Source organism: Colias croceus, chromosome 28 (assembly GCF_905220415.1).
Source record: "Colias croceus chromosome 28, ilColCroc2.1".
Classification (NCBI taxonomy): domain Eukaryota; kingdom Metazoa; phylum Arthropoda; class Insecta; order Lepidoptera; family Pieridae; genus Colias; species Colias croceus.
Genome location: NC_059564.1, coordinates 4,240,743 through 4,266,435, shown reverse-complemented (window position 1 = coordinate 4,266,435; position 25,693 = coordinate 4,240,743). Strand labels below are relative to the sequence as shown.

The window sequence follows — 25,693 nt, the reverse complement described above, 5'->3', positions numbered from 1 at the left end:
TAAAATAAATTCGAAATTCAAAATATGAGGTAAAAAAGTTTATTTAATGGGGATTATTATTCAGTCATCAATTTATATTAAAATTCCTTTCTTGAACTGATAATTACATTCGAAGTCGCGCATGATTCGCGCTTACTGACATCTTCAAATACCTGTATTTCGAAAACTAAGCTTCTAAATTCAAAAATATTTCGTATACATACCGAGGGTATATACAGGTGTAACATACTAAAATATAACCGAAATCTGAAACCTGACCCTGAAATCTGTGTCCGCTTCGCGTGAAATGCCCCATAAATAAAAATTGATTTTGTCAGACGGGAAATTGTTTGATTTTGTAATATGTGTGTGTCGGACGAGTGATATTTACTCGGTAGACATAATATCATTATTTATCTATTTTCTCATGAGATTTTCCCAGTCAAATATCAGAATATGAATTGTATATGTACCTATATGCTAATTGTTTGTTGTGAGTATTATATAAAATCTAAAAAAACAATTGACTCAGGTAATGTTTCACTTTAATTTCTTGCATTTAAGAATCTAATGTGTCATCTAAATAATAACTGTAGTCTGTACTATGTCATTACGTGCTACATTCTATTTACTTTATGACAAGTCAGTCACATTTATACATAAAAGTAAATTACTGTTATAAAAACCAACTCTAAGTGTATGTTTTTGGAAGAAATGTATGTATCACAAAAAATGGAATAGATGAAAGAATCAAAACACAGATTATATTAAAATTCTTTAATAAACACAGATAACAAAATGCATAGATGATAGATAATAAATATTTAAGGAGTGACTCGTTTAGGGTCGCGCGGGAACATCGACGTCTTCCTAATGTTGTCAAGACCTAGGTACAGCATAACCACTCTTTCTAGACCAATACCACCGCCTGAAAACAAAAAAGATTTAATTTACATAATATATTAAGTTTACATATACAGATATGAAGTTGAATCACTACATAGTATAAAACAAAGTCGCTTTCTCTGTCCCTATGTCCCTTTGTATGCTTAAATCTTTAAAACTACGCAACGGATTTTGATGCGGTTTTTTTTAATAGATAGAGTGATTCAAGAGGAAGGTTTTAGTATTTATTAGGTTTAAGACAAAGCGGGCGAAGCCGCGGGCGGTAAGCTAGTACGTAATATTAAAAAAAGCGAAGGCTTTTGAGGGGGAATGTCTCTTTCGCTTTTTTTGCATAAATTAATCGAATCAGCATGAATTTTGCTATAGAGATAGATTATAGGCTCGATTAGCAAATGGGTTTCTCAAGCAAAGGGAGTGAATAAAAATCAATTGTTATCAAACTCCTTCGTTAGGCTTTGATTTTTTATAACATAACTAGAGGTCCGCCCCGGCTTCGCCCGTGGTCAATTTTCGCAATAAAAGGCAGCCTATGTCCTTTCTCGGGTATCAAAATATCTCCATACCAAATTTCATGCAAATTGGTTCAGTAGTTTAGGCGTGATTGAGTAACAGACAGACAGACAGACAGAGGTTACACGCACGCACTAAATGCTAAAATCGACTCTACCAAGCAATTTGAATATGTTTGATGATTATTATTATGCATGATTTATCATTATAACTGACATATTTGATACCAGCTTTCCGCCAGCAACTTCGCCCACGTTTTCAAAGAAAAACTCGCATACGCATAGTTCCCGTTCCCGTGGGATTTCCGGGATAAAACCTATCCTATGTGTTAATCCAAGTTACCCTCTATATGTGTGCTAAATTTCATTGTAATCGGTTCAGTAGCATTTGCGTGAAAGAGTAACAAACACACACATACACATCCATCCTCACAAACTTATATATCCCTACTAATATTATAAATGCGAAAGTAACTCTGTCTGTCTGTCTGTCTGTTACTCAATCACGTCTAAACTACTGAACCAATTTTCATGAAATTTGGTATGGAGATATTTTGATACCCGAGAAAGGACATAGGCTACTTTTTATTCCGGGAAAATGACGCAATCCCGGAAATCCCACGGAAACGGGAATTATGCGGGGTTATTTTGACTGCGCGGGCGAAGCCGCGGGCGGAAACCTAGTTACTTATATATTATAAATGCGATTATATTAGTAGCATTACAATGATAAGAAAAAACTATAGTTACCTGCATGTGGTGGACAACCCAGTCTGAACGATTCTATGTATGCCGCTATCTTTTCGATATCTGAAAACATAAAAACAAAAAATATAACATCATTCTGTATATATTTGATCGCCAGAAAGTTTTTAATTTCTATTACACACTGAAATCTACACTTCTTATAAGAGTTTGTTTGTTTGAACGCGATTAATCTCAGGAACTACTAGACCGATTTCGAATCCGATAAGTCTGGCTAAAGACAAATATAGTTGTGCGTTATACGGAATGATTATCACAATTTAGATGCGTTTCTTTCTTATAGTTTGGTTGACAATTATAGTTTTGATTTGATTTGACATTGAGTATGGAAAAAAGTACAGCATATTATTTGTACAGTATAGAAATAAAAATAGTAGTTCAGGATACATCGCCCATTTTTGCAAGTGACTACTATCAAGCTGATTTTCCGTTTGTAGCTTTATTTTGATGAGACACCGAATAATTTCGTGTACGAAACTCTCGATTGTGGTAGCTAACAGAGATAACAAGGATAAAAATTTTTGATTTGATGGTTCTTAAATATTTATTACGCAATTTGTAGGACAATATGTCTGTTGAATTATATAAACATTAACTAAGTGAAAACAAAAAAATCAGCTTGTTAGTAATCATTTATGATGACCTCGTTATCGATACACTTTGGAAAGGGGGACTCTTTGAACCAACCATAGATTTTGTAGGACAAATATTTTTTAGAATAATTTAGGTAATTATCTTGAGATTGAACAAAAAAAAATTCAGTTAGTAATAAATATTTAAGAACCATCAAATCAAAAATTTTTATCCTTGTTATCTCTGTTAGCTACCACAATCGAGAGTTTCGTACACGAAATTATTGGGCGTCTCATCAAAATAAAGCTACAAACGGAAAATCAGCTTGATAGTAGTCACTTGCAAAAATGGGCGATGTATCCTGAACTATAGAATATATGTATACAGTATACATGTTATAACATCACTACTGCTCGAAATGGCGAAGGAAAACGAGACGTCAAAGAAACAAAAAGTTCGACAACATGTGACATCCGCCAACCCACACTTGGCCATTGTGGTGGATAATGGCCTGTACTCTCATAGGAGGCCCGTGTCCCAGCAGTGGGACATAATATATGTTTCATGATGATGATGACATGTTTTTGAAGTGAAACTTCTTTAGGCGCGTTGAGAGTAAAATTTCTAATTCGCGTCGTAGTAATACCACATCATGGAGTAAGGCGACGATTTCGGTATCTTTGCATCTTGCCAAAGAAGTTTCACTTCTGACACGTGTGCTCGTCACACACGCTCTTTTTTTATTTCGAATATTGCAAAAAACTCACCAATCCCATGATGTTTCGCTCTAGCGGTAAGAAACTCGGGGTCGTGTATCCGCTGAGCACCGCTCAGTATCTCTTCACCACGCATGAACATGTCATACGAGTTTGATGCTTTCTGTTAAACAAGTCATAACTGCGTTAAAAACAACCGACTTCAAACTTGCACTTGCAACGTTTACAAATACACACAAAAATGCTCATAAAATAAAAACTACTGGGCCTATCCGAATAAAATTTTTATGGGACCAATTCGACACCATCCCGCATCGAACAAAAAAAGAATCACGTAAATCGGTTCAGAAACCTCGGAGTAATCGGTGTACATACATAAAAAAAAAAACATACCGGCCGAATTGATAACCTCCTCCTTTTTTGAAGTCGGTTAATTATTAGACCAAAAAATATAATGAGTGGTAATCAAGAAGCTTATATCTAATACACTGGAGATTTTAATATGAACATTTAACTTGTAACAAGAAAATATGACCTTGAATGACGCCTGTATGTTTTTTATCCCTTTCACACCTAACTTGGTCACCCCCACATACTTACTTACTTACTTAATTTCCTAAGGCCCCTAGCTGGGGCAAAGGGCGTCAACAGTACTCCGCCATGCGTGTCGATTTTGGGCAGCTCGTTTTATCTCGCTCCAGCACCTTCCGATTGACTTGGCCTCTGCGATAACAGTACGACGCCAAGTGAGCTTTGGACGGCCACGTTTCCGTTTTCCCTGGGGGTTCCAATCCAAAGCTTGCTTTGGTATGTGTTCCGGGTCTCTACGTAGCGTGTGGCCAATCCAGCCCCACTTACGGCGTTTAATCTGAAGGGCGATCGGTGTCTCATCGCAGCATTTCCAAAGGTCGTCGTTGGAGATAGTTTCTGGCCAGTAAATTCCGATGATTCGGCGGAGACAGCGGTTAACAAAAACCTGCAGCTGGCGCGTGATGTCCTTTGTGACCTTCCATGTTTCACACCCGTATAGCAATACAGTTTTTACGTTGGACTGGAAAATTTTAAGCTTAAGCCTCCGCGTTAATTTACTCGATTGCCACACGGGTCGCAGCCGAGCGAAAGTGGCCCTGGCTTTGGCTATCCTTGAAACGATGTCTTCTTCCGTACCACCGTTCTCTGTCACAACGCTTCCAAGGTAGGTGAATTGGTTCACGCGCTCTACACACTCGGAATCAATTCGCAGCGGCTGCGAGCTCGTATCGCCACACCTCATCTCTTGCGTCTTGCGAGTGTTTACCTTCAGGCCCCTCTTTGTAGCTTCTCGCTGTAGGTCATTAAGCTTGGCTTGCATATCCTCACGGGTGTGACTGAACAGACAGATATCGTCTGCGTAATCTAAGTCCTCGAGAGTGTCAGTCAAACCCCATTCAATACCGCGGCGGTTGTTGACAGTGGTATCAAGCATAATGCCATCTAAGACAATAAGGAAGAGCAGAGGTGAGAGCAAACATCCTTGACGTACTCCTGCATATACGCGTATGTCATCCGATAACAAGCCATTGTGAGAAACTGTACAGGTGTATTTTTCATACATAGCTCTTATGATATTAATTAATTTCCGAGGTACTCCAATATCCTGCAGACGTGACCAAATACTTGACCAACTCAGCGTATCAAAGGCTTTTTCGAAATCCACAAAGGCTAGATAAATTTCCCTTTGCCATTCTGATGCCTGCTCCAAGATAATACGTAGAGTGTTAATTTGGTCAGTGCATGAACGATTGGGCCGGAAACCAGCTTGCTCCCTGCGAATCAGGGGTTCGATTGCTTTTGATAGCCTATTCAATATTATCTTGCACAGAATCTTAGATGGTATTGAGAGTAAGGTGATACCTCTCCAATTGTTGCAGTTGCTGAGGTCTCCTTTTTTCGGAACGGTTACAAGCACTCCTTTATTCCAGTCGTCTGGTAACTCTTCGCTATTCCATATTTTTTGTATCAAGGGCGTTAGGTGTTTGACTGCAGTTTCAATATCAGCTTTCAGCATTTCAGCTGTGATGAGGTCTGCTCCAGGTGCCTTGCCGTTTTTGAGTGACTGGATTACACTTTCTACCTCTCTTTCAGTCGGCGGTGCTGAGTTGATATCAAGAGTCCTGATTGGCGGGCTACTACTAAGATCAGCAGTTGCAGTGGTAGTGTTGTTCGAGGCCTGAAAGAGCTCCTCAAAGTGTTCTTGCCAGCGTCGCAGCTGTCCTTCAGAAGTCACTACGAATTGGCCTTCCTTATTCTTAAGTGGTCTTTTTGAATAGCTCTTCTTCCCCGATAAACGCATAGTCGCCTGGTACATTTCCCTCATGTTACCACATCTGGCAGCACGTTGCGCCGATTCTGCTATAGCATCTGCCCACACTCTACGGTCTTTTCTTGTACTGCGGTAGATTTTACGGCGAATGGAACGATATTGTTGGCTGAGTTCTTCGTGGGTACTGGCGGTGTTACAGTTCAGGAGTTTCAGGTGGATATCTTTCCTGTCATTTATTAGGTCCCATGTTCTTTGCGATATCCAGTCGTCACGACAATGACTTTTATAACCAAGAACTTTTGAACAGGTTTCTGTATATGCCATTTTAATTCCATTCCATTGAACATCTATGTTATTGTTATCGGGATCAGTCTCTAGACCAGAGAAACGGTTTCGAAGCTCGATTCTGAAAGAGTCATAGGTATCTGGATTTTCTAACTTAGTGCTATCATAGCGTCGACTAGCTTTTACCGTCCTGGTTCTATTCCGATTTGTGGCAATCTTTATTCTTATCTCCGCCACTATAAGGTGATGATCACTATCGATGTCAGCGCCGCGGCGGTTGCGTACATCGAGGAGAGATGAACGCCACTTGGAGCTGATGGCGAGGTGGTCAATCTGATTCTTAGTAGTGCCATCGGGTGAGTTCCAGGTATGTTTATGGTGATCTCTATGTATGAATAATGTTCCACCGATGGTCAGATCGTTGCTTTGGCAGAATTCTAAGAATCTCTCTCCATTTTCGTTTCGGGTACCCAATCCGTGCCTACCCATGTGCCTCTCGCAGTTCGTATTATTCGAGCCCACCTTGGCGTTGAGATCTCCCAAGACAATTACTATGTCCTGCTTGCGAATAGACTTGAAGGTTGCTTCGAGTGCATTATAGAAATTGTCTTTGTTTTCTTCAGATGCCAGGTTTGTAGGAGCATAGCACTGTACTATGGTTAGTTTTCGGACTTTTGTGTTAAAACGAGCTGTCAAGATTCTGTCTGAGACTGGTTTCCAATCCAGTAGGCTTTTCTTAGCGACATCAGAAAGAAGTAGACCTACGCCATTCTCATGTACATCATCTTCATTTTCCTTGCCAGAATAGAGGAATGTAAGGCCTCTAGAGGTTCTAATCTCCCCAAACCCATTTCTTCGTACTTCGCTAAGACCAAGTATTTGAAGATTATACCTGAGCATTTCCGCTTCCACTTGTGCCAAACGGCTATCCTCACTTAGTGTACGTACGTTCCAAAAAGCAATTCGAGTCCGGGTTTTCATGCCAAAGGTCGTTGTTCGTAAATCGGTCCGGTTTTGTACTGTTTCAGTTTCGAAAATCATGAAGTTTTCGGATAAGCAGGTGATTAGCCCACTATATCCTAGTCCGCTGGTGGGATTGCCACCTTAAAGCCTGCAGACGGGCTCGGTTTAGTTTCGGGTATCCTCCCTGGTGAGTGATTCTGAGTTATAGGCGCAGAATTCGCCTTTCGCCCTGCATCTTGTTAGCAACTACGACTTTTTAAGGCGGATCACGCGGCGGCGTGGTCGTAGCAGGTCCCAGGGTGGACGACGGGGACGTCGATGACTCGGACTGGGTGAGGCTCTGCTAAGAAATAGTGTCCCGCCAAAAACACAGCAGATAGATACATGGTAATTTGATGGTAATGCTACGCTCACCACGTGGCATTTCCAAAACCTTTCCTCACCTTCCCACCCCCACATAAAGAGATAAAAAACATACAGGCGTCATTCAAGGTCATATTTTCTTGTTACAAGTTAATGTTCATACTGAAATCTCCAGGATATAAGCTTCTTGGTGGTAATATAGCAGTTGTGTAGCAGACCAAAAAATTTCAGACATCGAAATGTAGCAGTAAACCAAGTAATTATATTTCTATATCTACACTTATATTATAAAGAGGAAAACTTTGTTTGTTCGATTGTAATGAATAGGCTCATAAACTACTGGACCGATTTTAAAAATTCTTTCACCATTCGAAAGCTACATCATCCATGAGTAATATAGGCTATATAATATCATCACGCTAAGACCAACAGTAGTTGAGCAATGCGGGTGAAACCGCGCGGCTCAGCTAGTTTTTGATTGAATGAATTATAGTAGCACGAACTATTTTTTGTATGCTCATAAGCCGTTTATGCTCGCGAAGCCATAATTAGTATTAGTGTATGTAATTTGTTAATTTTGTGTACCATTTTATAGTAATTTACATACATTATAAAAGTCTTAAGTGTCATGTTTTGATTTTACTATCTCCAATATGGAATTTTACCTCATCTTTAGTTTATCTAGTAATAGCAATACTTATGCTGGTTGCAGAGCTTGACCGACTATCAGTGCGTATAGTGGCAAAAACTTATCTGACCCGATGACAGTGTCACTGATGTCGCTTTCTTTTTATGTAAACAAAATATTCCGTATGAAAAGTCTGTGAAAATCTGACATTTCAAAATGGCGGCACGTAGTTCCAGTTTTTGTCACCGGGTCAGTTAAGTTTGTGGCACTATACGTCAGTCGCGCTTGTCATATGTATGGAAATTCCAAAGGGAAATTCATAAAACCTTTCATAGCTAGACCGACCATACGCACGCGTATTGAAATGAAATGAAATGAATGTATTTATTGCCACAATAGTTTGGATACAAAGAAACTTAAAATCTACTTAACCTAATAACAAAATTGAAATAAAATAAAATAAAATAAAAAACAAGAAAATAATAAAAACGTGTTTTTGTGGCAAAAGGCCTAGACTCAGCGTATTGTCATGCGCATTAGTGTAAAGTCATACAATTGTTGATGCGTATCGTCAGGACCGACGGTACGCACTGACGGTCGGTCAAGCTCTGCAACCGGCCTTATTCGTTAGAAGCATAAAGTCATCTAAAGTCATGACTGACCGGTTGGCTTAGTTGGTAGTAGCCAGAGGTCGTGGGTTCGATTCCCACCCGGGGCAAATATTTGTGTGATGAACATAGATGTTTGCTCTGTGTCTGGGTGTTAATCTATATATAGATTGATAGATAGATTATCTATATAAGTATTTATTTAAAAATTATATATGTATGTTTATCAGCCATCGTGCCGTGTGTGAAAATTGTCCTGAAATATTTATTTATTTATTATCTAGGGTATGATATACATACATACATACAAACTCACCGGGTTATTAGGATCGGGCATAGTATAAAACGGACGGACGGCCAGCGGATATTTGTCCAATATATAGAAATCCGTGTCGTATTTAGCTTTAACTAGACGACCGAGGAGTTTCTCGTCTGGTGTCGATAGATCGTCTTCATCGCCGATAGTCACACCTGAAACGGTTTAACAGTTATGGGTGTGTGCCGTGTAAAGGGTAAAAACATTAAAAATTTGAGATCGTTTAAATTTTTTTAGTATATTGATTTTAATTTAAATACATATAAGACGATCTTGTTTTTAGTGGTTGACTCAACCTTTTCATATTATTTTCATATTCTCTCTATAATAATTTATACATTAAAAAACAGTTAAAAAAGTTTAAATAAGGCGACTTCATATAAAATCATTGTGTAATGTTCTTTGCATATATTATAAACTAATAGAAAAATATATAACACTCAAAATCAAGTTCAATTTCAACTATTTATCCTATATTAAAAAATGTTCCAACTTCTCAAAAAATCATCAAATCATTCTTCTTCAAAATTTTGTTTAAAAACTGTATGCACCTATAATGAATAGCCAATTTAGAATTCTACAAATTCAAATAACATGTTGCAAATTGTGCTAACGTTAGCACATCTTTAAATAAATAAACTGATTTCTACAATTTACCAGCTTCCTTCAATATTTGTACAGCTTGTGGAAATTCCAACCTTAGGGGTGGGTCTAGGAATTTAAATGGCTCCACTTTGTACTGTTGGCCCACTGTCGCTATTTCTGACGCGAATCTGTTAATAAATATGTTATTAATGAATGAATTAATAGATTTTATTGTCCTTACATAGAAACAGTTGATGGTTGAGATACTTATGAGATGTACAATAGGCAATATATAATACAGTCGACTCTCGTTAATTCGAAACCCGAGGGACTCTCAAAATATTACGAATTATCAAGAGTTTGAAATATCAAATGGTTCGAAGTTTGTGAGAGGAAATAAATAAAACTTCCAATTATTAAATATTAATTGTAAATCAATTATTTTATTTATTAAATGCTATTCTACAGTAACCGATGATAACTTAACATATCAATTCGTTAGAAGTGTAAAGTCAATCTAATCATAATAAAAACACACGTCATTGAACAAGTTTGAACTTGTCGCAAAATGTACCTACCAGCCCCCCTAGACAAGTGCATTTCTATTAGCGTAACGTCACACCCCGGACACTCCATACAAAATTATAGTTTTGACAGTCACACTGTAGAGACTGCAAATGTGTGTGTAAACTCTTTATGGTTGGCACATTTGTGACTAGCGTAAAAAAAAATTCGCGTTTTTCTGATGAAATACATCCGTAAACAGCACAATATCTAACCATTTTCTACGAAAAACGATAATCACAAATCCAAAATAATAAAATTGCTTTAAGTCAATTTGATTAATGTTGTCAATCTTCGTTGCGTTTCGTCTAAAGACGTCGTTGGTATCGTCCTTGCGGGGAAATGGGTACCATAACATGTCTGATCGTGCGGGGTGAGGTAAGTGTTTAATTTTGGCGGGAGGCGGAGAGTGTCCGTTCTGTAGCGTTTAGCTACTATTATGTATTCTGTGGTAACGTTTGATAGAATAGATTATGAATGTATGAGATTGACGTAAGCTGTCGATACATTTATCTACAGCTTATGTCAATCTCATACATTCATAATCTATTCTATCAAACGTTACGCTAAACGAAAGCCACTTGTCTAACCCCCCTGACTACCTGCGTACAATTTTTCCGCCTCTTTCTCTCTGCAACTTTGAATTGTAGAGTGTTGGTATGGTATTTTCATTCGAATTACCAAGTGCACAAAAATGTATGAATTTAGTTCGAAATATAAAGAGATTTTGTAGGGACCTCGTGTTAACTTTGAATTATAGAGAGGTTCGAATTATCGCAGGTTTGAATTAACGAGACTCGACTGTATATACTAATATTATAAAGCTGAAGAGTTTGTTTGTTTGTTACTACTGGTCCGATTTGAAAAACTTTTTCTTTGTTAGATAGCCCATTTATCGAGGAAGGTTATAGGCTATATATCATCACGCTAAGACCAACAGGAGCGAAGCAATGCGGGTGAAACCGCGCGGAACAGCTAGTATATAATATTTTAAATCAATAAATCACGTTTATTTATTAAAAATATATACAATCCTGGTATAAAGTCTTTCATTTAAATTAAAACAATATAAAAGCTAACATATAACTTTTCTGCAAGTTAATTAACACTAAGAGATATAAACACAGTTTAAAATTATTCCAGATCTATCGAATGCATCTAAAAATTTCATAGATATCGGCCAAGTCGTGTCTGAGATATATATAAAAATGAAACCCGTTTCCTGTTGTCACGGCATCATGCGTGAACGGCTGAACCGATTTCGATAATTCTTTTTTTATTATATTCCCTGAAGTACGAGGATGGTTCTTATATAGAGAAAACTTAAATATGTACCACTGGCGAAGCCGGGGCGGACCGCTAGCTTAGAATAAATATACTATTTAAAAAAAAAACACTGCATATAACAAAATTATTCGCTTCTACAATCATATAGAAAACACGCTTTGCATTAAGCCATAATTTTCATTCGCACAATCACATGTGAACGGCTAAACAAATTTTGATACAACATCAAAAAACAACTCACTGCTCCTGCAGCCCCCTGAACATATCGGTGAAAGTTTGTCCGATTGTGTCGAGCACTTCGTGATAGTGGTGCTTGAACGACATCTCGAGGTCCAAACCTACAAACTCTGTTAGGTGGCGATGCGTGTTCGAATCCTCGGCCCTAAATACCGCGCCCACTGTGAACACCTGGAAATTAATAATGTTTATTTATTTATTAATTCTTTATTGCTTGCTATTGAAAGTTACAATGAAACTTAACCTAGGAATACATTCATACAAATGGCGGTCTTATCGCTATGCAGCGATTTCTTCCAGACAACCAGACGTACGGAGAGAAATTAAATTAAAGGAAAGGAGTAGGGCAGAGCATAAATATATAATATAAAATTTACATAATGAATAAATACAATATATTAAATACATATATATGTTACAGTCAAAACCCTGAACCAGTCAATAACGTTATTGACCGGTAAAATCAGTTAATAAGGATATTGACTAAGGGCGTCGGTTAATATCCTTATTAACTGATTTTATCTGATTAAACCAGTTAAAAACGTTATTGACTAAGGGCATCGGTCAATATCCTTATTAACTGATTTTAAGTCGAGACATCTAGTCAATATAGGTTTTAACTGACGTGCCCAGTCAAAACTCATAAAAAGTTAAGGACGTTAGTGAAATTATACTAGAAAATCATTTAAAAAGGTACATAAAACTTTTTAAACTTTTTTATATTTAAGAGTTTTATGTTTTACTAGCTTTCCACCCGCGGCATCGCCCGCGCAGTCAAAGAAAAACCCGCATAGTTCCCGTTCCCGTGGGATTTCCGGGATAAAACCTATCCTATGTCCTGTCTCGGGTATCAAAATATCTCTATACCAAATTTCATGCAAATTGGTTCAGTAGTTTAGGCGTGATTGAGTAACAGACAGACAGACAGACAGAGTTACTTTCGCATTTATAATATTAGTATGGATTAATTAATTCGGGGTATTGTTTGTAAACTGCAACCGCGCGAGAATACGAGCCCCAAAATATTTTTGAAGATGGCAATTGTGTTTTAATAACAACTAGGTTTCCGCCCGCAGCTTCGCCCGCGCAGTCAAAGAAAAACCGCATAGTTCCCGTTCCCGTGAGATTTCCGGGATTGCGTTAGTTTCTGATTTGACGGAGTGACCTGCAGGTGTACTTCGAAGACTGCTACTGGATCTAATAGACGAGTAGAGCTAGGAATGCCGAGTTTGGGCTCGTTTTGTTAGTTATGTCGAGACCTTACCTCCGGACTTGATGGAATGATCTGCAGGTGTACTTCGAAGACTGCTACTGGAACTATTATACGAGTAGAGCTATGTGTGCCGAGTTTGGGCTCGTTTTGTTAGTTACGTTGAGACCTTACCTCCGGAATTGATGGAATGACCTGCAGGTGTACTTCGAAGACTGCTACTGGAACTATTATACGAGTAGAGCTAGGAGTGCCGAGTTTGGGCTCGTTTTGTTAGTTATGTTGAGACCTTACCTCCGGACTTGATGGAGTGACCTGCAGGTGTACTTCGAAGACTGCTACTGGAACTAATAGACGAGTAGAGCTAGGTGTGCCGAGTTTGGGATCGTTTTGTTAGTTACGTTGAGACCTTACCTCCGGAATTGATGGAGTGACCTGCAGGTGTACTTCGAAGACTGCTACTGGAACTAATAGACGAGTAGAGCTAGGTGTGCCGAGTTTGAGCTTGTTTTGTTAGTTACGTTGAGACCTTACCTCCTGACTTGATGGAGTGACCTGCAGGTGTACTTCGAAGACTGCTACTGGAACTAATAGACGAGTAGAGCAAGGTGTGCCGAGTTTGGGCTCGTTTTGTTAGTTACGTTGAGACCTTACCTCCGGATTTGACGGAGTGACCTGCAGGTTTACTTCGAAGACTGCTACTGGAACTAATAGACGATTAGTACGAGTAGTAGAAGTACACCTGCAGGTCACTCCATCAAGTCAGGAGGTAAGGTCTCAACGTAACTAACAAAACAAGCCCAAACTCGGCACACCTAGCTCTACTCGTCTATTAGTTCCAGTAGCAGTCTTCGAAGTACACCTGCAGGTCACTCCATCAAGTCCGGAGGTAAGGTCTCAACATAACTAACAAAACGAGCCCAAACTCGGCACACCTAGCTCTACTCGTATAATAGTTCCAGTAGCAGTCTTCGAAGTACACCTGCAGGTCACTCCATCAAGTCAGGAGGTAAGGTCTCAACGTAACTAACAAAACAAGCTCAAACTCGGCACACCTAGCTCTACTCGTCTATTAGTTCCAGTAGCAGTCTTCGAAGTACACCTGCAGGTCACTCCATCAATTCCGGAGGTAAGGTCTCAACGTAACTAACAAAACGATCCCAAACTCGGCACACCTAGCTCTACTCGTCTATTAGTTCCAGTAGCAGTCTTCGAAGTACACCTGCAGGTCACTCCATCAAGTCCGGAGGTAAGGTCTCAACATAACTAACAAAACGAGCCCAAACTCGGCACTCCTAGCTCTACTCGTATAATAGTTCCAGTAGCAGTCTTCGAAGTACACCTGCAGGTCATTCCATCAATTCCGGAGGTAAGGTCTCAACGTAACTAACAAAACGAGCCCAAACTCGGCACACATAGCTCTACTCGTATAATAGTTCCAGTAGCAGTCTTCGAAGTACACCTGCAGATCATTCCATCAAGTCCGGAGGTAAGGTCTCGACATAACTAACAAAACGAGCCCAAACTCGGCATTCCTAGCTCTACTCGTCTATTAGATCCAGTAGCAGTCTTCGAAGTACACCTGCAGGTCACTCCGTCAAATCAGAAACTAACGCAATCCCGGAAATCTCACGGGAACGGGAACTATGCGGTTTTTCTTTGACTGCGCGGGCGAAGCTGCGGGCGGAAACCTAGTTGTTATTAAAACACAATTGCCATCTTCAAAAATATTTTGGGGCACGTATTCTCGCGCGGTTGCAGTTTACAAACAATACCTCGAATTAATTAATAAAACATAAAGCTCTTAAATATAAAAAAGTTAAAAAAGTTTTATGAACCTTTTTAAATGATTTTCTAGTATAATTTCACTAACGTCCTTAACTTTTTATGAGTTTTGACTGGGCACGTCGGTTAAAACCTATATTGACTAGATGTCTCGACTTAAAATCAGTTAATAAGGATATTGACCGATGCCCTTAGTCAATAACGTTATTAACTGGTTTAATCAGATAAAATCAGTTAATAAGGATATTAACCGACGCCCTTAGTCAATATCCTTATTAACTGATTTTACCGGTCAATAACGTTATTGACTGGTTCAGGGTTTTGACTGTAACATATATATTTACAATCGAATAAGAAGAAAAAAATACATAATAATAATAAACATAAAGGAGTATACAGGGTGTCCCAAAAAGTAGTGATGAACGGAAGCTGGGAGGTAGAGGACCACATTTAGATTTCAATTTTTCGATTGAAGCTTTCTGAATAATAAAATGAAATTTTCAGGGTAGCTACCTGATAGATAGAGCAAGTTTTTAAAAGCAAAACGGAAAACTTTTTTTATGTGATTTTATTTTTTTACGGGCCCTTGAAGTTGTGAACATACTGGATAATTTTATCTTTCTTGGCATTTAATTCTTTTTTTTTTATTCCATTCAAACATCTAACGATAGTAAATGTTACCATACTGAATTGGCCTATCTTTCAGCTTAGCAAACAATAAAAAATCAACCATTTAGCGCAATAATTGACGTCACCATGAGTGAAAATATCATCGTACTCGGCGATAGGTGAAAAATTGAAAAAAACGTCATAACTCCGAAAATACGAAAAATCGCATAACATACATGGGGGTGGTTCGGATAGCCCTCTAGGTCCTTAACCTTCCAGCTTCCGTTCATCACTACTTTTTGGGAAACCCTGTATAATATTAAGTACAGCAAGAGAGGTGATAATTGATTTATTAATTTAAGCACTGTGCATTCTTTATTGGCCCAGGTAAAGCATTCCACAATTTGATTGCCTGAACGGTAAACGAATTATCGCATTCGCAGTCGAAGCATTTCGGTAGACCGAACAAGTACATCGTTGTTGCCTCTAAACACAAATTTTTCTTTCGGCATTTTTGGACAAAACAGAACCTGGTAAAGAAGATGCAGCACGGATCGGTAGCCATTTGAGTTTAGACCGAAACTCAGATACGTGGTCGTATTTCCGTAGACCAATGTTTATTTATTTTACAGATATTATAATCCATATAATAATCCTACTAATATTATAAACTAGCGGTCCGCCCCGGCTTCGCACGTGGTACATATTTACTTTTTATCTACATAAGAACCATCCTCGTACTTCAAGTTATATAATTTTATTTATGTATTTTATTTTTAAAGTTCAAGTTATATAATAAAAAAAAGAATTATCGACATCGGTCCAACCATTCTCGCGTGATGCTGTGACCAAGGAAAATGGGTTTCATTTATATATATATATAGATGTGAGAGAATAGAGAGAAAAAACTTGAGATTTTACTAAAATAACTGGCTTGCTTTCTATGAGAGATATCGTTTCATGCTGTATTTGTCAGTCAGGTTGTATGTACATATATTCAAAATATTGTTAAGATATTATTGAGTTAACTTATTAACAAAAACTAATCAAGTGGTTTTTAAAATTGTTTTAACCATTTAAAAACGTCGTCTTTATCGAATAACATTTTTATTTTTGTTTTGCTATGGGAAAGCTCCGTCTATACAGAAATATTTGTATAAAACAAATTTACTTTCTTACAAAAAAAAATAACATAAAAAAAACCAGTCGAGTTTTTTTCTCCAAAACACAATTATCCAAAAAGAAAAACTCACTTTATCAAAATCAGCTGCTATCGCCATTTGTTTATACAATTGTGGACTCTGCGCCAAATACGCAGAGGATTTAAAATACGACACAGTAAAAACATTCGCACCACCCTCAGAGGCGGCCGATATTATTTTTGGCGTGTGTATTTCTACGAATCCTGAAAAATAAATTATTATTATGATCTTTTCGTTTCCTTGTGATATAGTTTTATCTTCAAACACACACAATTAATTCTAATGCATGCATAATTATTAAATAGGTGATACAATAATCAATAATAATGTATAATTTGAAATGTAACAAATAATATTATAATAAATTATATATAACTAGCTTTCCGCCCGCGGCTTCGCCCGCGTTTTCAAAGAAAAACCCGCATAGTTCCCGTTCCCGTGGGATTTCCGGGACGAAACCTATCCTATGTGTTAATCCAAGTTACCCTCTTTATGTGTGCTAAATTTCATTCAAATCCATTCATTAGTTTTTACGTGAAAGAGTAACAAACATCCATACAAACTTTCGTCTTTATCTTTATAATATAATATGTTAGAATAAGCTGAATGAATTCGTGCTACGCCATTGTAACAGTAATAATAAATTAGTGTGAACACAGGCTCCTGAAAAACAGTTTACAACTATTAGGAGCCTGGGTCATTAAATTTTTGTAAGATGTAATGGTGCAAATAAATGATTTATTATTATTATCATTAATTAAAGGCAATCTATACATATAATAAATCTGTAGAAGGGTCAATTCTGTACATTGAAAATATTGAAAAAACAAATAGCAGGGGGTGTTACTGGATCGATACCAAGCCCAAATATGTGATTAAAAAATTTTTTGTCCGTCTGTCTGTCTGTCTGTATGTTCAGGCATCACGTGAAAACTAACGGTTCGATTTCGATGAAACTTGGTATAATTATACCTTATTATCCTGGGCATATAATAGGATACTTTTTATCCCGGAAAAATACATAGAAAAAAAAAATCTTAATTTTTCTTAATATTTCCGCGCGGACGGAGTCGCGGGCGGAAGCTAGTTATTAACATAATTTAGTAAAATTCAATATCAAACTTTTAATTCGAATTTAAATCCGGTAAATTTTTAATGGAGTACTAAACTGTTTAAAGTATTTTTTATACATGAGAAAAATATTAGTAATTTTTTTAGTAAATCTTTTTCATCATTTCTCGTCTTTTGCTGATTTTACAATTACTGATAAATAACACTTGTTGAATATTTTAACAATATTAACAAACAACAAACAAACAAAAATACTTTATTTTGCACCAATAAATAAAAAAATTACAAGAGTAAATATATAAAATAAATAGACACAGTTGAGCACAACAGGCGGTCTTATCGCTAAGACAGCGATCTCTTCCAGACAACCTGGTTGGTCAAGGAAAAACAGTGTAAGTATTATTTTATGGGCAAGAGGTGAATTTATAAAGTTTAAAATACATAAATAAAATATTATAAACACAGAGAACATATATACATCCATAATATATCTACATACATATACATACATAAACCTACATATACATACATACATAAAAGTAGTATACGTAGATTAAATAATATAAATACAAAGTACATATATACACATACATACATATACATACATACACATAGAAATGAGCTACTTACTAGTTGAAAAACAGACACATACGGTGACAGCATCAATATAACAATATTTAACTTAAATGAAACAGGTAGATCTGAGTCCATGACTTGGACAGGTAAAATCGCTTCAGCAGTGTTTTGAAAGTGAGTAGAGATTGAGCTTCTCTTATGTCTAATGGTAGATCATTCCATAGCCTGGTGGCACGCACAGTAAAGGAAGAATTATAAATATGATTTACATACATTAACAGTAATTATCGAAATCTAAATAGATAAAAAATACAAATCAAACAATCAAAATCCGTTCAGTCGTTCTTGTGTAATAAGTAACTAACATAATATTAAGTTATCTAACAAATCTATACTAATATTATAAAGCTGAAGAGTTTGTTTGTTTGTTTGAACGCGCTAATCTCGGCAACTACTGGTCCGATTTGAAAAATTCTTTCGGTGTTAGATAGCCCATTTATCGAGGAAGGCTATAAGGCTATACATCATCACGCTAAGACCAACAGGAACGGAGCAATGCGGGTGAAACCGCGGGAAACAGTTAGTGTTCTTATACACATAAAACAACAATAAACATATTATTTATACTACACTTTTTAGTGTAAGTCAATACCGCATTAGGTTAAGCCTGTAATGGTAATTTGATGTAATGATAAATAAATAAATAAATACAACACAACTAACCCCGTTTTGTAAGTATGTCCCTGAAGAGCCTGCAAACGCCTGCCTCAATACGGAAAATGGCTTGATTCGCTGGTGTACGCAAATCCAACACTCGATTGTCCAACCTCGTGTCTTGGTTCACACGAATTTTTAGGGCTTCGGGATCCTAGATGTGGTAAATTATTGCTTATAATTTATAAATAACTAGCGGTCCGCCCCGGCTTCGCCCGTGGTATATGTTTACGTTTTCTCTACATAAGAACCATCCTCGTACTTCAAGGAATATAATAAAAAAAGAATTATCGAAATCGGTTCAGCCGTTCTCGAGTTATGCGCTTACCAACACATTTTGCGATTCATTTTTATATATAAGATTAAATGAAAATAAATAATTTGCTAATGTAGTAATAATAAAGAGCGTGCGTGACAGCACGTGTCAGAAGTGAAACTTCTTTGGCAAGATTCAAAGATACCAAAATCATCACCTTATTCCATGACGTGACGGTATTGTTATGACGCGACTTTGAAAATTTACTTTCAATGCGCCTAAAGAAGTTTTACTTCTATCCAGGAAGGATTCAGGACTCATATTATAAATGCAAAAGTTTGTGAGGATGGATGGTTTGTTACTCATGCAAATACTACTGAACCGATTACAATGAAATTCGGTATGTAGGTAGCTGAAGACCCAGAATATGACTTAGGCTACTTTTTATCCCGAAAATCCTACGGGAACGGGAACTATGCGGTATTTTCTTTGAAAACGCGGGCGAAGCCGCGGGTGGAAATCTAGTAAAATAAATAAATTTATAAATACTCACGTCAGATATCTCCGGTCTTGCCGCATCTTCAATCAACAGCGGTAATTGTGCCCGAGCTGATGAAACAACCCATACTTGTAGACCGGACAATTCTACGTTCTGTACGGTACAAGATTCGATGGGTGTGGCCGTTTTCACGACAGTCGCTTGAATGTCGACTATTGATTCTTTTGTTATGCTGGGGAAAAAATGTATTAAAGATAGTAGTTTTATATAATGTACATAATAACTAATTATAATGAAGCTATAATTTTATAAAAAAAATTACCTAAGTCAAAATTACCAATAATATTTTGGTATTGAATAGAATATGTCCTTCATTCAGACACTTTTCACATAACAAAATTAACAAATAGAGCCAAATGGTCAACTTAATATGTAATTTATGCGTGTCCATTTTGAAAAATTTTAGGGTCTGACTCGGAAACTATGTTTACTGACTTTCAATTTGTTATGCTATTTAGTTATTTACTATGTAAAATTTTCGAGTCTGACAGTCTACATTCGACATTCGCTATGCCCTCTTTTGCTCTCAATTAAATCACAACTTTGAAATGTATATTTCCCCTAGAGATGTGAAAAAGTTCATTGTAGGAAAATTTCTGAGTCTGACATAGATCAGACATCGTTCTTGTCTTCATATACAAAGAAAATCATCTGTTCTGATATATTTTCTACAAAATTAATAGACTGCTTATATTATTATACTTTCCTCATGATAAAATAAAGCCTTATTAGATAGTAAAATGCTATAATACTTGAAATTTTTGATAGAAATGATTATGACAAATTGCATGTACATAACACCAAAAGTAACTTAACCAACTTGACAATAACTTAACATAATCATAACTCAAGTTATCAACTTACTTGCCAGTAAACTTGACCATTTGCTTGCTGACCTTCCGTTCATCATTCACGCTGATTAACAGTTGGACAGTGCTGGAATTCTGTCTCAGCACTGCGAAACATTGCTTGCCTTTCGCTCGAGATGTTTGGAGACGAGCTGAAATTTTTTATAAAATATATTATAATAGTGAACTCACGGTTTCACTTGCATAGTCTAAAACTTAACAAATCACTATATATAGTGTAAATATGTAGTATAAAACAAAGTCGCTTTCTCTGTCCCTATGTCTCTATGTATGCTTAAATCTTTAAAACTACGCAACGGATTTTGATGTGGGTTTTTTAATAGATAGAGTGGTTCTAGAGGAAGGTTTTAGTATATAATTTATAAGGTTTTAGACAAAGCGGGCGAAGCCGAGGGCGGTAAGCTAGTATATATTATACTAGCTTGAACTCACAGTTTCACTTGCCTAGTCTAAAACTTAACACATTATGTAATACAATCTTCCACCAAAACCACGATATACATAAGTGCAAAACATAATGAAAATCAGTGCAGTCGTTTTTGAGTTTTACAAACAGACAGACAGACATGGGAGAGACAGACTTTGTTTTGTAATATTACTAGCTGACGGCAAACATTGTTATGCCAGTACACCATTATCTATTAGATATACTATATTATATATGTATAATAAACTAGCGGGCCGGCCCGGCTTCGCCCGTGGTACATATTTCGCAATAAAAGGTAGCCTATGTTCTTTCTCAGGGTCTAAAGATTGTCTGTGCCAAATTTCATCAAAATCGGGTGAGAGGTTTAAGCGGGAAAGCGTAACAGACAGACAGACAGACTTACTTTCGCATTTATAATATTAGTAGGGATAGTTTACAACCTATTCTAAGATTTATAGATTTTCATAAAAATTACTACTACCACACTGTCATAATTTCCAGAATTTTGTACATTCAGAATATCTGAAAAGGAAAATTTTACCAATAATTTGGATGATTAAAACATTTAAACATTCATTCAATTGAACTCTTAATTTTTCATATTAGGATGCGCGATTATCCTACTAATATTATAAATATGAAAGTTTGTGAGGATGTGCGTGTGTGTGTTTGTTACACTTTCACGCAAATTCTACTGAACCGATTACAATGAAATTTAGCACACATATTGAGGGTAACTTGGATTAACACATAGAATAGAATAGAAAGAATTTATTTACCAAAGGCCAACTGTTGTTGGCCTTTGGTAAATAAATTCTGTTGATATAATAAAAGAAAAGAAATACAAAAACAGAGAAAGAGACAAAAGTGTGGCAGACCTTTAGCAAAAAGGGACCAACTCAGTATTTAGCTGTGCCATCAACGGCACAGCACTGATTTTCAGTGGCCCCCTTGTTTGAAGAAAAGCTACAGACCGAAATAGAAGAATGGAAATAATATTCAAAATTAAAAAAATAAACAAAATATATTACACATTAAAAATATCATACATATAAGTAAAAGAAAATTATATGGTAACGAATATAATAAAAATTAATAAACATACATATAAATAAATACACACAAAAGAGAGATGCTACGTTTTACGGTAGGATTTAAAAATAAAATCAGCAACTTTAATTTTGAAGTTATATATACATAGGATAGGTTTTATCCCGGAAATCCCACGGGAACGGGAACTATGCGGGTTTTTCTTTGAAAATGCGGGCGAAGCCGCGGGCTGAAAGCTAGTGTATAAATATAACAGAAATAATTAAACTCACCTCGCACCCACACAGTCTGCCCGACGACCTTCTCATTAAGGTCCTTTACATCCACATAAACCCTATCTCTGTGGCCACCGTCAGAGTTTATCAGTTTGTACGCACCGTACAAACCTTCGGAGATGTCTGGTTCGGCTGTATCGTTTTGCGCTGGGTTTGCACCCTGTGATAGTTCAAATAACATTTATGAGAAAGATTTTTTTGGAACAAACAATAAGTTATATTCATTTAGAAACTTTAAATAGACCTCGTCATAGTATAGCACAACGAGGATGACACTTTGAACATCTGCTTTAATGCAAAATTTTGTGTTAGTATAGGAGTGATCTCCTCTTATAAAAAAAAATATTGGTATTTTACTTGTTTGGTGCATGGTACGTTTCAATATCAGTTTAAATTTTTTTGACTTGTCATATCATTGAGTTATTGCATCTGCACACATAACTATTACACCCTTACCTTATGTTCAGCCTTTTTCTGCTGTTTCTCCGCAGCTTTTGCCGCCTTCTTCGCTGCTTTCTTACTTGGCGCTTCGCCCTCCACAGGAGGGTTGGTTTCTTCTGACACAACCATTATATTACTGAAATATATAATTAAAGTTGTTTAAATAAAAAAGAGCATGCGCGTCGAGATCACGTGTCAGAAGTGAAACTTCTTTGGCAAGATTCAAAGATACTAAAATTGTGGCCTTATTTCTTATCATGACGGTATTGCCATGACTCAACCTTGAAACGACTCTAAATGCGCCAAAAGAAGTTTCACTTCAATAACAGAATTGAAGATAATCTGCCCTAGCAACTGTTGTTCTGCCCTATTGCCCCCTATTTGTATTTAACTCATTTTTATTATATAGATGATTCAATAGTTCTACAAACTATATAAAGTATTTAATATTAAAAATTATATCTACATAGACAACAGCATGATTTCATCATCTCTTGGAAGCAGGGCTCGGAACCGGTTTGAAAAGAGCGGTTAATTTAGATTATATACCGGTAAATATATCGTTCCTTCATTTACCGGTTAAACAAGTGAACTGTTTATAAGTAACCCAAATGATTAAGGTTACCGGTTACTTCTGCACAAACGGTTTTGACACCCAAATTAACCGGTTAATTCCTTTATTATTTTTGCCTCATTTTTTAACGCTTGCCACAAGATATAGTGAATCTAATATCTATACATATAATAAATCTGTAGAAGGGTCAATTCTGTACATTGAAAATATTGAAAAAATAAATACCAGGGGGTGTTACTGGATCGATACCAAACCCAAATATGTGATTAAAAAAATTTTTGTCTGTCTGTATGTTCAGGCATCACGTGAAAACTAACGGTTCGATTTCGATGAAACTTGGTATAATTATACCTTATTATCCTGGGCATAAAATAGGATACTTTTTATCCCGGAAAAATACGTAGAAAAAAATAAATCTTAATTTTTCCGCGCGGACGGAGTCGCGGGCGGAAGCTAGTATCTAATATATTCTATTCTAAAATATAGTTTGTAAGTATAGATGTATGGATGTTTAGCACACATATAGAGGGTAACTTGGATTAACACATAGGATAGTTTTTATCCCGGAAATCCCACGGGAACGGGAACTATGCGGGTTTTCCTTTGCAAACGCGGGCGAAGCCGCGGGCGGAAATCTAGTTATTAAATTCAAATCTATACATATAATAAATCTGTAGAAGGGTCAATTCTGTACATTGAAAATATTGAAAAAATAAATAGCAGGGGGTGTTACTGGATCAATACCAAACCCAAATATGTGATTAAAAAAATTTTTGTCTGTCTGTCTGTCTGTATGTGAAGGCATCACGTGAAAACTAGCGGTTCGATTTCGATGAAACTTGGTATAATTATACCTTATTATCCTGGGCGTAAAATAGGATACTTTTTATCCTGGAAAAATACGTAGAAAAAAATTAATCTTAATTTTTCAGTTTTATCCATAGACGTTGTTCCGTAGAACCGCGAACACACGTTGCGTATTATTATAGGCCTAGCCGTATTTGGGAATTGGGTCCAATAGATATTTATAAGATTTTATTGTCAGAGGTACCTACTCAAAATCGAGAAATAAACCATCCACGCGAAGACCGACATCCGCGCGGACGGAGTCGCGGGCGGAAGCTAGTTTAAAATATAAACTAAAATTGCGAACTTGAGTGCGATTAAGAATTTTGTAACTAAATGACTTCGCAACGTCCAGGCCCGTCGAGCGAGGGTAGCGGGGGCCGAGGATCCTTATGTAACTTGGTTTTAACCGGTTAATTTTCACCACCAAAACCAATATTAATGAAAAACCGGTATTTCGCATAAACCGGTAAAAACCGGTAAAGTGCAACCTTTAACCTAAATCAATTTCGGTTTGGGGTCAATGACCGAAACCGGTTAAGAATTTAAACCGGTTTCCGAGCCCTGCTTGGAAGGATACATCAATTTTAATCGGATTTTCCCACAAAAACAGTCATCAGACTTTAATCAATGATAAATAAATAAATGAAATGAAATACAAACTGGATTGCAACATTATTTCATGATAAAATGTGCAAATATTGATGTGGTTTTATTTCTATAAATAGATTGTGACTAACATTGTAGTTACATATTTTTATTTACATTGACATATAGTAACATTATTTTAACACCTACATAGTATTTTTAGCACTAATTGATAACTTGATAGTTTCTTTAGTTATTACAAAGTTTCTTTTTAAGCTATTGAATAGCTTCTATCACGGGCCTTGAGCGTGGCGACAGAATGTATGCTTTATCGTGGCAGTCCTCGAGTGCCACACGTATTTTTTTTTCTTTTGTTACTATCTTAGTACTTTACATACTACAATTTGGTTATAAGTTACACATAGACATACCAACACAAAAAATATTAATTATTACAAGCTAGTTTCATATCAATCTAATCTATCACACAATCTTTAACATTTTATTGTTCAATGCAATACTATTTAAATCATTTCACATATAGAAAAGCAAAAGGTGACGATTTTTTTTTCAACTTAAACTCAAACATTTATTTATTCAATTATTAGACTTCTTCTAGAAGCACTTTTGAATCGTAATTACATATTTTAACATTTACCATTTTTCAATCATGTTTTTCTGTATCATAATGCTTAAAGTTATGTGTTATAACTTATAACTTATGATTCTTATTAGACGTGTAAGTTTTACAACCAACATGCTGACTACTTACTTAATACTTAGTGTTATAGAAGTATTAATAGTAAAATGTTAAATAGCACATACGTGACTGTTGTTAACAATTAATTGACTCACTAAGGCTACAAGAACTTTTATAAATATTAAATTTCACAACAATTTATTTCAATATGCAAAATATTAAAAACGAAATAAATTAATGTGCACTGCTTACCTTTATATAAAAACCGATTAAAGCAAGTGCCGGTTTGATAAAAATGCGTTTATTTCAAGTGTTTTCTGTTATCTAAAACAAACTTTATTGTAGGGCATAGGTT

The 25,693-nt window shown here is 36.4% G+C and overlaps 1 protein-coding gene across 1 annotated transcript; it reads right to left on the bottom strand.

Moving 5' to 3' along the window:
- Positions 1–791: 791 nt before the first annotated feature.
- On the bottom strand, positions 792–25,693 carry LOC123704054 (aspartate--tRNA ligase, cytoplasmic). Its single transcript, XM_045652313.1, has 13 exons — positions 25,591–25,693; positions 22,646–22,766; positions 22,187–22,349; positions 20,433–20,568; positions 19,563–19,740; positions 18,763–18,907; positions 16,444–16,595; positions 11,591–11,757; positions 9,571–9,686; positions 8,914–9,068; positions 3,500–3,611; positions 2,145–2,204; positions 792–907 (listed from the first exon to the last, which is right to left on the bottom strand). Exons 2-13 carry the CDS (start codon positions 22,757–22,759, stop codon positions 804–806), a joined length of 1,602 nt encoding a protein of 533 aa, XP_045508269.1. The 5' UTR covers positions 22,760–22,766; positions 25,591–25,693; the 3' UTR covers positions 792–803.